Source organism: Oncorhynchus gorbuscha, linkage group LG15, assembly GCF_021184085.1.
Source record: "Oncorhynchus gorbuscha isolate QuinsamMale2020 ecotype Even-year linkage group LG15, OgorEven_v1.0, whole genome shotgun sequence".
Lineage (NCBI taxonomy): Eukaryota > Metazoa > Chordata > Actinopteri > Salmoniformes > Salmonidae > Oncorhynchus > Oncorhynchus gorbuscha.
The window spans coordinates 79,989,236-80,009,483 of NC_060187.1; the positions used below are offsets into that span (position 1 = coordinate 79,989,236).

At 43.8% G+C, this 20,248-nt stretch overlaps 1 protein-coding gene across 1 annotated transcript; it reads right to left on the reverse strand.

Moving 5' to 3' along the window:
- Positions 1 to 2,411: 2,411 nt before the first annotated feature.
- On the reverse strand, positions 2,412 to 11,072 carry LOC123998169 (cytohesin-2). Its single transcript, XM_046303165.1, has 12 exons — positions 10,878 to 11,072; positions 9,169 to 9,319; positions 8,630 to 8,696; positions 8,333 to 8,451; positions 8,162 to 8,242; positions 7,886 to 7,998; positions 7,663 to 7,811; positions 7,248 to 7,359; positions 6,116 to 6,192; positions 5,895 to 5,966; positions 5,654 to 5,808; positions 2,412 to 5,536 (listed from the first exon to the last, which is right to left on the reverse strand). Exons 1-12 carry the CDS (start codon positions 10,942 to 10,944, stop codon positions 5,449 to 5,451), a joined length of 1,251 nt encoding a protein of 416 aa, XP_046159121.1. The 5' UTR covers positions 10,945 to 11,072; the 3' UTR covers positions 2,412 to 5,448.
- Between the last annotated feature and the right edge of the window lie 9,176 nt (positions 11,073 to 20,248).

A 20,248-nucleotide genomic window follows, 5' to 3' on the forward strand; every position in this document is an offset into this window, starting at 1 on the left:
CTAGGTCCTGGCAGAGTTGTGCAGACTCAGGACAACTGAGCTTTGGAGGAATAAGCAGATTTAAAGAGGAGTCCGTAATTTGCTTTCTAATGATCATGATCTTTTCCTCAAAGAAGTTCATGAATTTATCACTGCTGAAGTGAAAGCCATCCTCTCTTGGGGAATGCTGCTTTTTAGTTAGCTTTGCGACAGTATCAAAAATATATTTTGGATTGTTCTTATTTTCCTCAATTAAGTTGGAAAAATAGGATGATCGAGCAACAGTGAGGGCTCTTTGATACTGCATGGTACTGTCTTTCCAAGCTAGTCTGAAGACTTCCAGTTTGGTGTGGCTCCATTTCCGTTCCAATTTTCTGGAAGCTTGCTTCAGAGCTTGGGTATTTTCTGTATACCAGGGAGCTTGTTTCTAATGACATTTTTTTTTGTTCTTTAGGGGTGCAACTGCATCTAGGGTATTGCGCAAGATTAAATTGAGTTCCTCAGTTAGGTGGTTAACTGATTTTTGTCCTCTGGTGTCCTTGGGTAGACAGAGGGAGTCTGGAAGGGCATCAAGGAATCTTTGTGTTGTTTGAGAATTTATAGCACGACTTTTGATACTCCTTGGTTGGGGTCTGAGCAGATTATTTGTTGCGATTGCAAACGTAATAAAATGGTGGTCCAATTGTCCAGGATTATGAGGAAAAACATTAAGATCCACAACATTTATTCGATGGGACAAAACTAGGTCCAGAGTATGACTGTGACAGTGAGTAGGTCCAGAGACATGTTGGACAAAACCCACTGAGTCAATGATGCCTCCGAAAGCCTTTTGGAGTGGGTCCGTGGACTTTTCCATGTGAATATTAAAATCACCAAAAATGTAAATATGATCTGCTATGACTACAAGGTCCGATAGGAATTCAGGGAACTCAGTGAGGAACACTGTATATGGCCCAAGAGGCCTGTAAACAGTAGCTATAAAAAGTGATTGAGTAGGCTGCATAGATTTCATGACTAGAAGCTCAAAAGACAAAAACGTCATTTTTTTGCTAAATTTGCTAAATGTTAGCAACACCTCCGCCTTTGCGGGATGCACGGAGGATATGGTCATTAGTGTAACCAGGAGGTGAGGCCTCATTTAACACAGTAAATTCATCAGGCTTAAGCCATGTTTCAGTCAGGCCAATCACGTCAAGATTATGATCAGTGATTAGTTTATTGACTATAACTGCCTTTGAAGTGAGGGATCTAACATTGAGTAGCCCTATTTTGAGATGTGAGGTATCATGATCTCTTTCAATAATGGCAGGAATGGAGGTTTTTATCCTAGTGAGATTGCTAAGGCGAACACCGTGATGTTTAGTTTTGCCCAACCTCGGTCGAGGCACAGACACGGCCTCAATGGGGATAGCTGAGCTGACGACACTGACTGTGCTAGTGGCAGACTCCACTAAGCTGGCAGGCTGGCTAACAGCCTGCTGCCTGGCCTGCACCCTATTTCATTGTAGAGCTAGAGGAGTTAGAGCCCTGTCTATGTTGGTAGATGAAATGAGAGCACCCCACGTTTAAGCCTGAATATCTTTCTCCACCTAATGCAGGTGTCAAACTCATTCCAGACTGTCCCAGTCACTGATTCCTAAACGGTGGGTCAAGACCCAATTGGGCCATGCCCAGCTTGTCATGAGTCATGGCTGGATTTGGTCTGGGTTGTAGGGTTGTCTATATTTTGGTGGGTCAAACCATAGATTTAGCTCAACCTCTCTTCATTGAATCTGTCCCATCACGACGTCTGTGAGAGCATGGACAGCGCAACTGAAGCCATCTCCATTTTGAAGCAGTCCATTTTCTTCTGCGAATTGGCAAACAAACTGAGTGTCCACACTGCCACCTGTACTGTGTTAAAACAGATATAACGCCAAGGTTGGCGATTTACTGTCACCTGCAGTTATGGAATGCTTGCTCACGAGTATAATTCATTGGCTGATCCCACGTGATTACCCAGATGGAATCATGTGTTCCTTCATTAACCCATAGAAAGTCCCACCCAGTTGACTACTTCAAAATGGTTAAAGTCTTCAATGGTGCCACCCATGTTAAATTGACCTTTAGGGCCCTAGAGTCATTCTCTATGGATCACGCAAACACTTGGGCAGTAAGTGGGTAACAATTAGGGTTGCAAAATTCCAGGAACTTTCAATAAATTCCTCGGTGTTCCATAAATCCTTGTTGGATTTCCTGCTTATTCGGGGAAATCTCCAACTGGAATCTCAGGAAAATCAGGGAATTTATTGAAAGTTTCCAGAATTTTGCAACCCTAGTCACAATGGAAAAAAGGTCTGGGTAATACTGTTCACTGTAATAAAAACATTTAGAATTTGATCTGCCGACATCTGTAAACTAAGTCTAATAATAATCACTCAAACACACAGGAGTATTGTCTCAGTTCACTTTTTATTGTTTCACAACAGTTCATTGGCACCCATGTACCGTGGTTTTGTTTTTGCTACATATAGCACAGATGACCTATCCATCTTTACATTGCTGTAAAACAAAAATAAATAATAAATCAAATACTATCCCAGGAAGTAGTGGTGTTGGGGTCTGGGGGACAGAAGTAGTGGGGTTGGGGTCTGGGGGACAGAAGTAGTGGGGTTGGGGTCTGGGGGACAGAAGTAGTGGGGTTGGGGTCTGGGGGACAGAAGTAGTGGTGTTGGGGTCTGGGGGACAGAAGTAGTGGGGTTGGGGTCTGGGGGACAGAAGTAGTGGGGTTGGGGTCTGGGGGACAGAAGTAGTGGGGTTGGGGTCTGGGGGACAGAAGTAGTGGTGTTGGGCTCTGGGGGACAGAAGTAGTGGTGTTGGGCTCTGGGGGACAGAAGTAGTGGTGTTGGGCTCTGGGGGACAGAAGTAGTGGTGTTGGGCTCTGGGGGACAGAAGTAGTGGTGTTGGGCTCTGGGGGACAGAAGTAGTGGTGATGGGCTCTGGGGGACAGAAGTAGTGGGGTTGGGGTCTGGGGGACAGAAGTAGTGGTGTTGGGCTCTGGGGGACAGAAGTAGTGGTGTTGGGCTCTGGGGTACAGAAGTAGTGGGGTTGGGGTACAGAAGTAGTGGGGTTGGGGTACAGAAGTAGTGGGGTTGGGGTACAGAAGTAGTGGGGTTGGGGTACAGAAGTAGTGGTGTTGGGGTCTGGGGGACAGAAGTAGTGGGGTTGGCGTCTGGGGGACAGAAGTAGTGGGGTTGGGGTCTGGGGGACAGAAGTAGTGGTGTTGGGGTCTGGGGGACAGAAGTAGTGGGGTTGGGGTCTGGGGGACAGAAATATTCATTAGTGTCCTTTCTCACAAAAGTCTGTCTCTTTGTTGAGTTGGAACAGTGTGACGTCCCAACTCCATTTTGGCAACTTTGCACTTCAAGAATACCCAGACAGGTCTACTGTGTTTCAGTGTCGTGTACAGCAGCCCTGCCTGTAGGTTGGCTCGCTGCTGTGTGTCTGTCACACCAAACACTCAGAGAATAACTAGAGAAGATTAAGAGATCATTTTTTTGTACCTAGACTTTCCTATGTAAACAACATTTAGAGTAAAACTTCTGTAGTTTAGTTATCAGAGCTGGAAGTGATCAAAATATGGACTTGTGAAGCCTTCATCACAACCAGTGAGGATGATGTAGGACAGCCTGGCCACCACTGGAGGCTACTACAGATGCAGTTAGTATTGCCAATCTAAAAGTTACATATTGATAAAGTGCAGCAGACAATCCTAATTCTGCATTTTCCATATTCAGTCTAATGAAATGTTAATCCAATGACAAACTAATGCAAATATCTACGAGTCAATTCAGGCTTAATGTATCATTAGACATGTATCCTTAACATTGTTATTCATTTAATACATTTTAATATTTCAGCAATTACATAATATTGAAAGATATATTAGTGTTCCATGTTTGTTGTCCTTTTCAATTCAATTCAATCACATTAAGAGGAATCTGATGCCTTTTCCTGGCTTGACTGATGATTCAACTTCAGAACCATCATTTCAGATTTCAGTTCTCATATTAGACAGGTTGTTTCAGACTTATCATAGGGTGATGTCCCAATAACCACCCATAGCTTGCTTTTCTTTTAGGTCACAGATCTGACAGGACTGGATGGGCATCAGTATTATGAAGGACACCTATCCAGCCCTTTCATATATCCATGATGGTTATGGTGGAAAGAAAGCCATTACAGGCATCTGGGACACCTGTTTGTGCTTCAGTGAGCCTCATTCATTCAGGCTCTTAGAGGATAATAGAGGTTCCTTCAGGACAGTGCAACATTATCAACAGTACAGATGGAAATATAATGTATAGAAGTGACAGGATTCCCTGTTCCATACCACACAGAACCATGCCTTTTCTATACTAAACATTTCTATCCAAAATGTTTTGTGATGTCATCACTCTCCTGTCCTGAATAATCTAAATGTTCCAATTGGAGGTTGATTCTATTGTGTCAACAGGGAACACTAACAATCTTTCTCAAATGCACCCAACACTAACACGAGTCTGGTCCATCTGGGTGTATGAAGGATTAACCCTCATCTCCACATGCAGTTCTACAGTAGCTCTTACAAAACAAAAGATGTAACAAACAAAAATAAACAATAAATTAAATCTGTGGTGTAAACAATAGTCTAACAAGTATTTACAAAAAAATGAAGTATACGTTGTAATAAGCTGCCGTTGTAACTTCTTAAAACCCACTGTAGCGTATTATAGACTTGGGTTTAACAGTTTACGTGTCTGTATGAGGGAGTTTATTAACAGTCTTGTGAAGGAAACGCCAGGGGTCATTGACAAGAGTCGTCGTCTTTTAGTGTTCACTGCTCAATTGTTGCCTTATTGGTCAGTTTTTCTGGGAACATTTCCCGTAGATGGTTGATCATAACAAATTTAACATGAGAATGGCATTTTTATGGTCTAAGCAGTAAGGACCAGCGTCATCTCCTTCACAGAGGCTACAGTATTAAAGTGGGACTTTGATAATGCTGATATAGACATGCTAACCTGGAGCCAAGATGTTAGAGTAAAGCACAGCAGACAACTAGTGCTGCATCAGGTTAAAGTGGCTTCCTGTCCTTCACACAGTGACCGGTTAGAACTGAACCGTTGCCCCAATGTTATATCAGTTACAGATGGAGAGTAAGTCACTTCAGACTGATGAGTTGCAGCCTGTTTGTGACGGAAGGTTCAGTGGCCCTGCTTGCTACCCTGAATAAAACACATATTTATTTCACAGTTCACTTCTGAACTGCCTGTTTGTGCTGGCCAGTCTCTTAAACAGGATAGCAACAAATCCTCCTCACAAAGAAAGAGGGGGAAAAAGTGAGGAATGGAATGAATCTAGGGAGGAGAGAAAAGCTTGTCCAATGTTAGAATGAGAGATGAAGAGGTGGAGGAGGGGATGAAGAGGAGAGAGGAAGAAGGGAATGTTCTACGGTTGTTCCTCATTCTTCTTTAACGATATGCGTTTTTTCCTGGCAGCCAGCATCTCATAGAAGGGGTCCACGCTGACCGCAGAGCTGGAGAGAGGGATGGAAGAAACAGAATAGAGGAATGTTGGTCTGATGCATTTCTAAATGTATCCATCCATACACCCTACTCTGCCTTCATGCCTGCCTGCCTCCCTCCCTACGTACTTGATGTGGTGGATCCATTCGTCTTTCTCCTCAGGTGTGGGGGCAGAGATGCGGTACACGTTGTGGTTCCCCTCCACCACTCTGCCGTCTGCCTCCGTCTTACAGGCCTTGATCAGCTGACCACGGTTGTTGGGGATGTACAGCTCAAAGCAGTTCTGGGAGGGAAGAGCGGGAGTCAGGAGAAATGGTGCAGTGATCATGTCCCATGTTGACATTCTAAATGTATTGATAACAAACTCACAGGTTTCCTGGGGTCTTCAACCTCCCGGATACTCAGGTTCTCTAGGGGAATGATACCTCTGGGCTCCTTATCCTGAACACACACATTATACACACTGTAGTACAGAACACTGATCCACGTTACAATGTTCTGTTACATAGATCTTTACCCTCTCTGTAATGGATTACATTTCCATCACATTGCTCTACAGTGGCACTTTGACAGCTATAATGTTGACTTACTGTAGTATACTCAAAGTAGTAAAGGCAGTTGTCTGTGAGAATGAACCATCTTCTTTTCCAGGTCTTCACCCGTCCTCCTGAAATACAAACAGACCAATAGAGGCATGAGACTGGGTGGTATCTGGAGGTCAGCAGAATACCGACTGGACTGGAGAAACTCATTCCACTTGACTGCTCCACATACTGAAGCAAATATTCCATTACTACACATCACCTTCAGGATATTACAGTTATTCAGACAGCTTGTATAGCCTTACATTTCCAATGCCTTTGTATGCCAATTCATCTCACACGGTAATATGTGACATCTGATGTCTGACAAAAGGCATATGTGGACAATAACGTTTCTTCTATATGCCTGTTGGCCATTTTGGTTCCATAAGAATGATATTGTTTCTCATGGACCCATTCTCCCAGTACATACCTCCTGAGAAACAAGCAGCAGCAGCAGAGGGTGGAAATCACAGGGAGAAGCAGAGACAACAGGGACCAGAGGTTTTGGGGGAGGGAGGGAGAAGACGGCAGAGATATTAGTGACAAACAGATCACAGACCCCACCATGCAAGAGAAGACGGTTCAGACTGCCATGATGCAAGAGGGTGAGGTACTGAGGGAAGCTCCATGTAGAAGTCGCTCATAGACACATATCTAGGATCAGTTTACTGTGCCCCAATCCTAATCTTAACATAGAGGAGAAAACACAAACTGATCTTATACGAGAATCCAAGGGCAGCTCCCTCAGTGTGGACAATTCTGTCTATTTACCCATCATGCAATGGCAGTCTTGAGATCATAATACATGGACGATGTTTTAGGCATCATCGCTGGACAACAAGTCTGGCAATATTGCCTCAGAACATTGGCGGTGTATCATTATCTTTAGTGTAAACTTGAGAGAGAAGGAAGCAGGCACATAACAGCACAAAGCCTTAGGAGAGAGAGCACACAAGTTTACACTCACTATCCAAAAACCCTGGGGCTGATCAGGACCGTTACAGACATTACAGAATGTTAATATATTTTTAAGCCATCCAAATAATCCATATTTGGTTTTGAAACTACCTTGAGGCAATCGGCAGAGAGAAGCTGCAGTACCCCCTCCCACCACCCGGCGTCGCCACGGCCAACTCACCTAGTTTGAGGAGCCAGCCCTCTCGGTCAGGGTTGAAGAAGGTGTGTGTCAGGTCGTTCCCATCATCCTCAGGGATTTTGAAGGGCTCGTTCTTGATGCTGTCATAAAGATTCTGTAGTAGACAGAGACAAGAGACATTCAGAGGGGTTGGGTTAAATGCGAAAGACAGATTTCAGGTGAATGCATTCAGTTGTACAACTGATTAGGTATCCCCCTTTCCTGTCCATTGAGGAGAGACAAACAGCAGGGAGATTCACTATAACACACTGATATTTTATCTGAACTAGAGCTTCATTCTGAACCCCTCCAAACTGATGAAAAAAAGATGAATAATCACTCAGTCAACGACACCTCACTTCCACAGAAACTCCCCTAGCCCCTCCCCATAGCTCCTATGTTCCCCTCCCTCACTCACTCTGAGCAGGTCCTCTGGCAGGTCTCCACCCTCATTGATGCCTCTGTTCATGGAGATGAAGCGGTCTAATCCAGGTTTGTCTCTCACGTTGGGGTTGTGGAGGCTGGTGTTCAGCATGATGATAGCAAACGACAGCACATAGCACGTATCTGAGGAGAGAGCGGAACCATAGGATGAGAAGTGGCTAGTAGGCCTCTGTTATAATGATGGTAAGTGTGTGTACCAGTGCTCTGGAAGACGCCAGGGTTGCAGTGACAGTATCTCTGGGCAAAGGCCTCCATCATCCTGTCAATCTTTTGAGCCTCGCCAGGCAGACGGAAACTCCACAGGAACTGCCTGCAGGGGTCACACAAAGGTCAGAGGTCAAAAGGTCAGAGAGAGCACTGGCTGCCATGGTAACAAAGACACCGATGTAGTGTTTTTATCCTCTAGAATTTGAAATTGATGTACTGTTTTTTATTAAATGTCAGAGCTCATCATAGAGGACACCCCAGCTTACCTGAGAGCCTGGACCAGGTTGAGATCAGTGAACTCGTGAAGGTCAACAAACGCCTGCAGAACCTTGAGATTAAAGTCCTCCCTACAGGAGAGAAGAGGAACGTAGACTTCTGATGCTGTTCAGCTCAACAATAACAAAGACAATAGCAAGGTAGAGAGAGGGAATGGTTACCTCTCTCCCAGGTAGTCTCCTATCGCAGTCTTGTTGAGTCCCTCTCCTTTGTACAGGAACTGGGCAACATCCTCTTGAGTGTGTCTGAGCAACTCATTCTCCACCAGGAACACAATACCCTACACACACAGAGAGAGACAGAGAGACAGAGAGACAGAGACAGAGACAGAGAGAGAGAAACAACAATCAAAAGAGAGTAAACGCTCAAGAGATTGATGAGAAGACAGATGGTAAAAGAGAGGGGCTGGGTGTAGAGTGAAGATCAGATTTATGTATCCATTCCATGTCCCTTTTCACCTTTTTGGGGTCCATGTTAAACTTCTTCCTTCCCATGGCCACGTGCCTGTTCTTCTGTAGAGTTTTACTGCAGGGAGGAAAGACAAGGAGTGAATCTCATTCAACACAATACCTCTCCATCAATTATACATACAGTTAGAGGGTAATGGAGAGGACAGGGTTGGGAAGACAAACTAAAATAGCTCTTAGAAATGAAAACACAATCTCATGAAAACACAATCTCATGAAAACACAATCTCATTTTCAGCTATGAACCTGGGGAGTTGCCGGGGAGAGGAGAATAGTCGAAGACGCCAATAGGAAGCTATATATTTTTACATAAACTTCAAAGTGAAATTGCCATAGATGCAATATTGAGTAAATGCAGAGGTAACCTGAATGGATAGGAAGTTATTTTGGGAAACACGGCTGTCACATGGACTCTCTCTAATCATCCCATTTTATAATTCAACTTCAGATACACCAGGGGGGAGGGACTGTGCTACACACTGAATAATGGAACTGAAATATTCAGGGGACCATCTGTGTGTTTTTCTCACCTGCCCTCTGTGCTGGTCTCCAGTCCTTCCACCTCTATGATGGCCTCTCTGAGCTCGTCTCTGAGCCTCTGGATCTCCTGCAGCAGAGCTCCCTTCCTCCGACGGATGTCCTCCAGCTCAGAGCGCTCCTCTGGACTCAGGTCTACCGGGACTGTAGGGAAGGAGGGAGAAGAGGGGTGAGAGAATAAAGAGATGGATGGGGATAGAAAAAAAGGGAGCATGGAAATGGGAGACAATGGGAAAATGGTGGGGACATAGGGAACAAGTTCAAATTGACCTGAAACATGACAGTATTCAAAGTCTGTTTGCTACTGTGCATTTCCAAGATGCTTTGAGTTTCTTACTGAAAACAATAAGAAGTTGAGTAAAAGCCGTGTTTTCCAAAACACAAAACGAATCATATCCAATCCCATGTTCCAAACCATTGTTCAATTTCCTCTGTCTCTCCCCTCTCTATTCTAGCTTGTTTCTCCACTCACTGACCTGTACCTAATTCCTCCATTTTTCTTGTCTAGTCAAATGGAAACGTGTGGAAAAAAATCAGGCGGTTGATGACGTGCGTCTCATTGCAGCCTTGATAAACTGGAGCACTCAACCTTACAGCCTATTCATAGATAAAGAAAAGTTCTTAGAGCTCAGAAAACCATCTAGTCCGGCACAGAAGTAGCCTATCAACACAGAACAGAAGTACTGTAGATAAGAGGCAAAACAAGTTTAAAATCAAATAAGCCGAAAAACTGGCTTCAGGGCTTTCAGTCCGAAACATTCCATGGAATCCTGACAATCTCTAATGTGACAGTGGGAGTGGTTAGACATGACAAATACAAGTTAGGGACAGAGATAAGAGATCTGGATTTAAAAAAAAATGTTGTTTACTGTTGGCGCTGCATATGTGAACTATGCAGGACAATTAACAAAAATTTAAAAAAAATACGTATTCATTCCAAATGACACTTCTCTCTAGCTACTGTCAATCCTCAGATGTTTAAACTAAAGTAACTATTATTTTTCTAACACAGCACTCACTAACACACCTGTTTAGACTAATTATCAAGCCACTATCTAATTAGTTGTATCAGGTCAGATGTGTTAGTGCTGGAACAACGATGTACAGTCCTCTGGGTCCCCAGCCTGGACTGGAGTTTTAAAAAATAGAGGCCACAGTATCGCTGCAAACCACAGTACTACCTCGGTAGAGTGACCAGCCACTACAGTGCCACGATCAGGTTCATGTTTAGGATGCTAAATGACATCTGCAAGTCAACAACCCCGTCCCTCTAACGAGCTAGCTAAGTTATTCAATGTTTTGATTCTTGACGGACAGTGGGTAGGTTTAACGTGAAATAGTAACCAATACTGTAATGAATAACGTTAGCTAGCTATTTTGATGAGTGGTCAAACTACAAGAAGAAGTTAGCGACAACTAGTTACCCAGTAAGCCTAATAAGAGTTAGCTAGCTTGCTAACTAGCGAGTTAACGTTAGTCAGTACTGTATTATTAGCTTACGTTGACTGCGGTTGTATGGGACTCTCGTATGAGAAACATTGTATAACAAACAAAGATGACAACCATGTAGTACATTATAATGCATACAACGTTAATATTGTTTAGTGACAACGGTGCTCTAATTGTGTAATACCTGCTGTTATAACTAGCTGGCTAGCTGAGTGTGTTTTTATAAGCGAAGCGTTAGCGTAGCGATACTTACTGTAGTCCAGGTCATCCATTTTTGGCGCTTTGCTTTTAGGCATAAATATTTCAGAGTCGACTGTCATTCAATAAATGAAAAAGTAATGGATATATATGAAAATATATCCTCCAAATAAAAAGGAAATAAATAAATAACCAGCCTTGCGTACCGAAACCTGGGGCACAGACAAAGGAGGTGGTGGTACAGGAAGTGACGCTACCTTTTTGTTTTAAATAAACACGTCCTCACTTTCGACCATGTTTGTAAGGATCTGTTACACTAACATCTGAGGTTGTTTGGCCAATATAGTAGAACTTGGTTTCTTTCCCAATAACTGCCTGGAAAAGGGGTCACTGTATGTTTTTATTAAAGGTTCAATGCAGCCGATTTGATCTCAATATCAAATTTAAATCAAATCCAATTTTATTGGTCACATACAAATTTGTAGCAGATTTTTATTGTGGGTGTAGCGAAATGCTTGTGTTCCTAGCTCCAACAGTGGAGTAGTATCTAACAATTCACAACAATACACCTACTTCCGGCGCCGACAGAGATGGCCGCCTCGTTTCGCGTTCCTAGGAAACTATGCAGTTTTTTGTTTTTTACGTGTTATTTCTCACATTGGTACCCCAGGTCATCTTAGGTTTCATTACATACAGTTGAGAAGAACTTCTGACTATAAGAGCAGCGTCAACTCACCATCAGTACGACCAAGAACATGACTTTCTCGAAGCGGATCCTGTGTTCTGCCTATCACCCAGGACATTTATGCTGCAGAGGTTTATGTGTCATGGGGCTAGGGTTAGTTTGTTATATCTGGAGTACTTCTCCTGTCCTATTCAGTGTCCTGTGTGAATCTAAGTGTGCGTTCTCTAATTCTCTCCTTCTTCTTTCTTTCTTTCTCTCTCTCGGAGGACCTGAGCCCTAGGACCATGCCCCAGGACTACCTGACATGATGACTCCTTGCTGTCCCCAGTCCACCTGACCGTGCTGCTGCTCCAGTTTCAACTGTTCTGCCTTATTATTATTCGACCATGCTGGTCATTTATTAACATTTGAACATCTTGGCCATGTTCTGTTATAATCTCCACCCGGCACAGCCAGAAGAGGACTGGTCACCCCACATAGCCTGGTTCCTCTCTAGGTTTCTTCCTAGGTTTTGGCCTTTCTAGGGAGTTTTTCCTAGCCACCGTGCTTCTACACCGGCATTGCTTGCTGTTTGGGGTGTTAGGCTGGGTTTCTGTACAGCACTTTGAGATATCAGCTGATGTACGAAGGGCTATATAAATACATTTGATTTGATTTGATTTTGACAACGGAATGATCCCAGCCGGAGACCCCAAAAAACCACTTCGTAAAAGGGGGAAACGAAGCGGTCTTCTGGTCAGACTCCGGAGACGGGCACATCGTGCACCACTCCCGAGCATTCTTCTCGCCAATGTCCAGTCTCTTGACAACAAGGTTGATGAAATCCGAGCAAGGGTAGCATTCCAGAGGGACATCAGAGACTGTAACGTTCTTTGCTTCACGGAAACATGGCTCACTGGAGAGACGCTATCGGAGTCGGTGCAGCCAGCTGGTTTCTCCACGCATCACACCGACAGAAACAAACATCTTTCTGTTAAGAAGAGGGGCGGGGGCGTATGCTTCATGGTTAACGAGACGTGGTATGGCCACAACAACATACAGGAACTCAAGTCCTTCTGTTCACCTGATTCAGAATTCCTCACAAACAAATGTCGACCGCATTATCTACCAAGGGAATTCTCTTCGATTATAATCACAGCCGTATATATTCCCCCCCAAGCAGACACATCGATGGCTCTGAATGAAATTTATTTGACTCTTTGCAAACTGGAATCCATATATCCTGATGGTGCATTCATTGTAGCTGGGGATTTTAACAAGGCTAATCTGAAAACAAGACTCCCTAAATTGTATCAGCATATCGATTGCGCAACCAGGGCTGGAAAAACCTTGGATCATTGCTATTCTAACTTCCGCGACGCATATAAGGCCCTGCCCCGCTCTCCTTTCGGAAAAGCTGACCACGACTCCATTTTGTTGATCCCTGCCTACAGACAGAAACTAAAACAAGAAGTTCCCGCGCTGAGGTTTGTTCAACGCTGGTCCGACCAATCTGATTCCACACTCCAAGACTGCTTCCATCACGTGGACCGGGATATGTTTCGTATTGCATCAAACGACAACATTGACGAATACGCTGATTCGGTGAGCGAGTTCATTAGAACGTGTGTTGAAGATGTCGTTCCCATAGCAATGATTAAAACATTCCCAAACCAGAAACTGTGGATTGATGGCAGCATTTGTGTGAAACTGAAAGCGCGAACCACTGCTGTGGAGACTGGAAACATGACCGAATACAAACAGTGTAGCTATTCCCTCCGCAAGGCAATCAAACAAGCTAAGCGTCAGTATAGAGACAAAGTAGAATCTCAATTCAACGGCTCAGACACAAGAGGTATGTGGCAGGGTCTACAGTCAATCACAGATTACAAAAAGAAAACCAGCCCCGTCACAGACCAGGATGTCTTGCTTCCAGGCAGACTAAATAACTTTTTTGCCCGCTTTGAGGACAATACAGTGCCACTGACACGGCCCGCAACCAAAACATGCGGACTCTCCTTCACTGCAGCCGACGTGAGGAAAACATTTAAACGTGTTAACCCTCGCAAGGCTGCAGGCCCAGATGGCATCCCCATCCGCGCCCTCAGAGCATGCGCAGACCAGCTGGCTGGTGTGTTTACGGACATATTCAATCAATCCCTATCCCAGTCTGTTGTTCCCACATGCTTCAAGAGGGCCACCATTGTTCCTGTTCCCAAAAAAGCTAAGGTAACTGAGCTAAATGACTACCGCCCCATAGCACTCACTTCCGTCATCATGAAGTGCTTTGAGAGACTAGTCAAGGACCATATCACCTCCACCCTACCTGACACGCTAGACCCACTCCAATTTGCTTACCACCCAAATAGGTCCACAGACGATGCAATCTCAACCACACTGCACACTGCCCTAACCCATCTAGACAAGAGGAATACCTATGTGAGAATGCTGTTCATCGACTACAGCTCGGCATTCAACACCATAGTACCCTCCAAGCTCGTCATCAAGCTCGAGACCCTGGGTCTCGACCCCGCCCTGTGCAACTGGGTACTGGACTTCCTGACGGGCTGCCCCCAGGTGGTGAGGGTAGGCAACAACATCTCCACCCCGCTGATCCTCAACAATGGGGCCCCACAAGGGTGCGTTCTGAGCCCTCTCCTGTACTCCCTGTTCACCCACGACTGCGTGGCCACGCACGCCTCCAACTCAATCATCAAGTTTGCGGACGACACAACAGTGGTAGGCTTGATTACCAACAACGACGAGACGGCCTACAGGGAGGAGGTGAGGGCCCTCGGAGTGTGGTGTCAGGAAAATAACCTCACACTCAACGTCAACAAAACTAAGGAGATGATTGTGGACTTCAGGAAACAGCAGAGGGAACACCCCCCTATCCACATCGATGGAACAGTAGTGGAGAGGGTAGTAAGTTTTAAGTTCCTCGGCGTACACATCACAGACAAACTGAATTGGTCCACCCACACAGACAGCATCGTGAAGAAGGCGCAGCAGCGCCTCTTCAACCTCAGGAGGCTGAAGAAATTTGGCTTGTCACCAAAAGCACTCACAAACTTCTACAGATGCACAATCGAGAGCATCCTGTCGGGCTGTATCACCGCCTGGTACACCAACTGCTCCGCCCACAACCGTAAGGCTCTCCAGAGGGTAGTGAGGTCTGCACAACGCATCACCGGAGGCAAACTACCTGCCCTCCAGGACACCTACACCACCCGATGTCACAGGAAGGCCATAAAGATCATCAAGGACAACAACCACCCGAGCCACTGCCTGTTCACCACGCTATCATCGAGAAGGCGAGGTCAGTACAGGTGCATCAAAGCTGGGACCGAGAGACTGAAAAACAGCTTCTATCTCAAGGCCATCAGACTGTTAAACAGCCACCACTAACATTGAGTGGCTGCTGCCAACACACTGACTCAACTCCAGCCACTTTAATAATGGGAATTGATGGGAAATTATGTAAAATATATCACTAGCCACTTTAAACAATGCTACCTAATATAATGTTTACATACCCTACATTATTTATCTCATATGTATACGTATATACTGTACTCTATATCATCTACTGCATCCTTATGTAATACATGTATCACTAGCCACTTTAACTATGCCACTTTGTTTACATACTCATCTCATATGTATATACTGTACTCAATACCATCTACTGTATCTTGCCTATGCCGCTCTGTACCATCACTCATTCATATATCTTTATGTACATATTCTTTATCCCCTTACACTTGTGTCTATAAGGTAGTAGTTTTGGAATTGTTAGCTAGATTACTTGTTGGTTATTACTGCATTGTCAGAACTAGAAGCACAAGCATTTCGCTACACTCGCATTAACATCTGCTAACCATGTGTATGTGACAAATAAAATTTGATTTGATTTGAAATTTTAAGTAAAATTATGAAATTAAGAAATATATAAATATTTGATCGAGCAATGTTGGAGTGCCATTGACTAAATTACAGTAGAATAGAATACAGTATATACATATGAGATTAGTATATTAAGTGGTTTACTGTGATTATTTTAGATCATTTTAATTGAAAACAAACTAAAATAACTAATTTCACATACAATAATTTTGGTTGGACTATCTGGAAGGGGTCTGAGTTGGGCAGAATTAAAAAAAACTTGCTGTTATTGGCCAAAAAGTTTGGAACTCTCTTTTTTATTGATCTTTCTTGTTAAGATTGAATCCTACTACACCGCTCGTCGGATGTGGTAGGACTTGAAAACTATTATGGACTACAAAGGTAAACCCAGACGCGTGCTGCCTAGTGACGCAAGACTACCAGACGAGCTAAATGCCTTTTATGCTCGCTTCGAGGCAAGTAACACTGAAGCAAGCACGAGAGTACCAGCTGTTCTGGACGACTGTATGATAACGCTCTCGATAGCCGATGCGAGCAAGACCTTTAAACAGGTCAACATTCTTAAAAGCCACGGGTTAGACCGATTACTAGGACGTATACTCATAGCATGCGCAGACCAACTGGCAAGTGTCTTCACTGACATTTTCAACCTCTCCCTGACCGAGTCTGTAATACCTACATGTTTCAAGCAGACCACCATAGTCCCTGTGCCCAGGAAGAGAAGGCAACCTGCCTAAATGATTAGCACCCACATTAGTAGCCATGAAGTGTTTTAAAAGGCTGGTCATAGCTCACATCAACAGCATCCTCCCGGATACCCAAGACCTACTCCAATTCGCATACCGCCCCAATTGCACTCCACAATGCCCTTTCCCACCTGGACAAAAGGAACACCTATTTGAGAATGCTGTTCATTGACTACAGCTCAGTGTTCAACACCATAGTGCCCACAAAGCTCATCACTAAGCTTAGGACCCTGGGACTAAACATCTCCCTCTGCCACACTGATCCTCAACACTGGGGCCCCTCAGGGGTGTGTACTTAGTCCCCTCCTGTACTCCCTGTTCACCCACGATTGCTTGGCCAAGCACGACTCCAACACCATCATTAAGTTTGCTGACGACACAACAGTGGTAGGCCTGATCACCGACAATGATGAGACAGCCAATAAGGAGGTCAGAGACCTGGCAGTGTGGTGCCAGGACAACAACCTCTCCCTCAATGTGGGCAAGAAAAAGGAGCTGATCGTGGACTACAGGAAAAGGCGGGCCAAATAGGCCCCCATTAACATCAACGGAGCTGTAGTGGAGCGGGTCGAGAGTTTCAAGTTCCTTGGTGTCCACATCACCAACAAACTATCATGGTCCAAACACACCAAAGACAGTTGTGAAGAGGGCACGACAACACCTTTTCCCTCTCACGAGACTGAAAAGATTTGGCATGGGGTCCCCAGATCCTCAAAAAGTTCTGACCCCCTACAATTGTTTTGTACACTGTTGCTTCTCGCTGTTTATTATCTATGCATAGTCACTTCACCCCTCCCTACATGTACAAATTACCTCAACTAACCTGTATCCCCGCACATATACTCGGTACCGGTACCCCCTGTATATAGCCTCGCTGTTGTTATTTTGTGTTATTTTTTAAAATTATTACTGTAGTTTATTTGGCAAATATTTTCTTAATTCTTTCTTGAACTACATTGAACTACATTGTTGAATTTCACGGTAAGGTCTACTTGTTGTATTCGGTGCATGTGACAAATAAAGTTTTTAGATTTTGATTTGATTTGTCTATTAACTAATTTACCACATGGTGACGTCACCATGGAAAGGCCAAAGCTCCATCCCACCAAAACAGGCTGAATTGTTTTGCAGTATTTTCAAACAGCTCTTTCACTAAAAGGGCATTATCCAAATTTTGACAGTATTATTCCAACTTCAGTGTGGAAATATATGTAAAACACAGAAAAATCTAGTTTTTGACTGCACTCGGCCTTTAATGATTAGGTGAGGGACAATGTTCAGCACTTACTTCCTTATCATCACTGAGAAAAGGTCAGGAGAGGTGACCTCTCACAGGGCAGACCTGTAGATCACATGGGCAGCTACATGATTATGTAATGTACTCTGGAGTGTCAAATAACTCCTCATAGAATTTGGACCTAGGGAAAACACATGCTAGGTTTTTGCCTGACAAATGTCCAACACAAAGGATGAGACATTGGTCTTTATAAAGACCCCCACCATGGATGAGTGTCAAGGAAGGGAAAATGCATCCTTTCTCCTCCTTTTCGTCAGGTTATCCAGAAATTATCGTATTGTGAGAAGGCAAGGTTCCCTCCCTGTCACGTGTTTGCAATCCAACCTTGTCAATTCAGTGATTACCTAAGGAAGGTAGTATTTCAATGTATTTGATCAGGCTCTCTGAGATGCAACAAATACAGACATGAGTTTCTGGCTGGTTCAGAGATCAGATATCAAAAGGAAGGAGAGCCTACTTCAAAGAAGAGAGGAAGGAGGGAGGCCATTGGAAGAAGAGGAGGAGCCATGGGGTGGCAATAACAAGACACTGTGGCAGGGGTAGATTAGTCAGAGGAGAGGGAGAGAGGGGGATGGAGGAAAAGGTTCTGAGGCATCAGTTTCCTTGTTTATCAGCGGACTGAGACTTATTAAATCAGCGGACAGGCACTAGGGCTAGACTTTGTTATTAAGTCACATTTCAAACAATTGTCTTCCAGATAAATATGCTAAGAATGTTGTCGGTAATGTTATTTTTCCTCTGTTAAAGCAAATCAATGCCTAAATGTACTAAACAGATACGCAGTCTTTCCATAAACAACAAAAACATGTTGGGTACTCCTGAGGGGGGGGGGGGGTGATGCAAGGAAAATAACATTTTGTAGAGGTAGACAAGTTTACAAGATACATTTATTATTTTAAGGAAAAAACATTTAAAAAACAATATAGAACTATATATAACTAACTGTACATCATATGTATATATTTTCATTTTAGTAATAATTACAAGTTTATTACAGGCCAATCCATCTATAGACAATAGATCTTACTGGCATTAGCAAGGGGTCACACCTCTGGTTGCAAAATTCAGTTAACCAGGGAATTTATTGTTTTCCCGAAATCCCAGTTGTAGGACCCTGGTCACAGACACTGAGCAGTACATCAGGTTTCAATTGTCACAGCTAGTCTCTTAAAATTGAGAGTGAATAGTTTTGTAATTATTTGTCATAATGCACGGACACCAGCCCGAGAACCACCATCCAGTCTTGTGAAATGTTTTATCCTCAGGCCATAGAAGGAAGCTTGGTGTATATCCTGTCAATTGACTTTGCATGACCAGGGATGGACAGCTTTGGCCTAGGGACCAAGGCCCGTTTGAAGTATTTCCCTTAAAGTAATCACTGATAAACTAACTGATTAGCGACACTGCATCAGCGAGGATTGTATCACATAGCCTTCACCTATCAAGTCTTGTGATATCAGGGATTACTCAGAGGGAGGAGTACATTTACATTTACATTTAAGTCATTTAGCAGACGCTCTTATCCAGAGCGACTTACAAATTGGAGTAAAGGTTCAATAAAAGAATGAAGGGAGGAAGGGCTGCATCTGAAAGTATTTGAACAGGGCCCAAAATTAGCAGACAAGAGAACACAGAGGCCTTGAATTACTCAGACATGACTAATCCATATCAAGTAGCGGGAGGGGGTACTGTGGACCAAACAGCCCCAAGCAGTCAAACATGGCAGAACTGATTGATACATGCTCATGAGATTCCAGACATATTACATTTGTTCCAGTCACAAATACATAAGAATCATATGTTTTTGAGGTGAACAAAAACACCCTTTCAACATAGACATACTAGGTACAGTTGAAGTCGGAAGTTTACGTACACCTTAGCCAAAAACATTTAAACTCAGTTTTTCCACAATTCCTGACATTGAATCCTAGTAAAAATTCCGTTTTAGGTCAGTTAGGATCACCACTTTATTTTAAGAATGTGAAATGTCATAAAAATAGTTGAGAATGATTTATTTCAGCTTTTATTTCTTTCATCACATTCCCAATGGGTCAGAAGTTTACATACACTCAATTAGTATTTGTAGTATTGCCTTTAAATTTGGGAACTTGGGTCAAAATGTTTCAGGTAGCCTTCCACAATAAGTTGGGTGAATTTTGGCCCATTCCTCCTGACAGAGCTGCCACAACTTTGGAAGTATGCTTGGGGTCATTGTCCACTTGGAAGGCCCATTTGTTGCTTCAATATATCCACATCATTTTCCATTCTCATGATGACATCTATTTTGTGAAGTGCACCTGTCCCTCCTGCAGCAAAGCACCCCCACAACATGATGCTGCCACCCCATGCTTCACGGTTGGGATGGTGTTCTTCGGCTTGCAAGCATTCCAAACCTCCCCTTTTAGGACTCGTTCTACTGTGGATATAGATACTTTTGCACCGGTTTCCTCCAGCATCTTCACATGGTCCTTTGCTTCTGTTCTGGGATTGATTTGCACTTTTCCCACCTTCCTGAGCGGTATGATGGCTGCGTGGTCTCATAGTGTTTATACTTGCATAGTATTGTTTGTACAGATGAACATGGCGGCAGGGTAGCCTAGTGGTTAGAGCATTGGACTAGTAACCGAAAGGTTGCAAGTTCAAATCCCCGAGCTGACAAGGTACAAAATCTGTCGTTCTGCCCCTGAACAGGCAGTTAACACACTGTTCCTAGGCCGTCAATGAAAATAAGAATTTGTAAGTCGCTCTGGATAAGAGCGTCTGCTAAATGACTTAAATGTAAATGTAAGAACTGACTTGCCTGGTTAAATAAA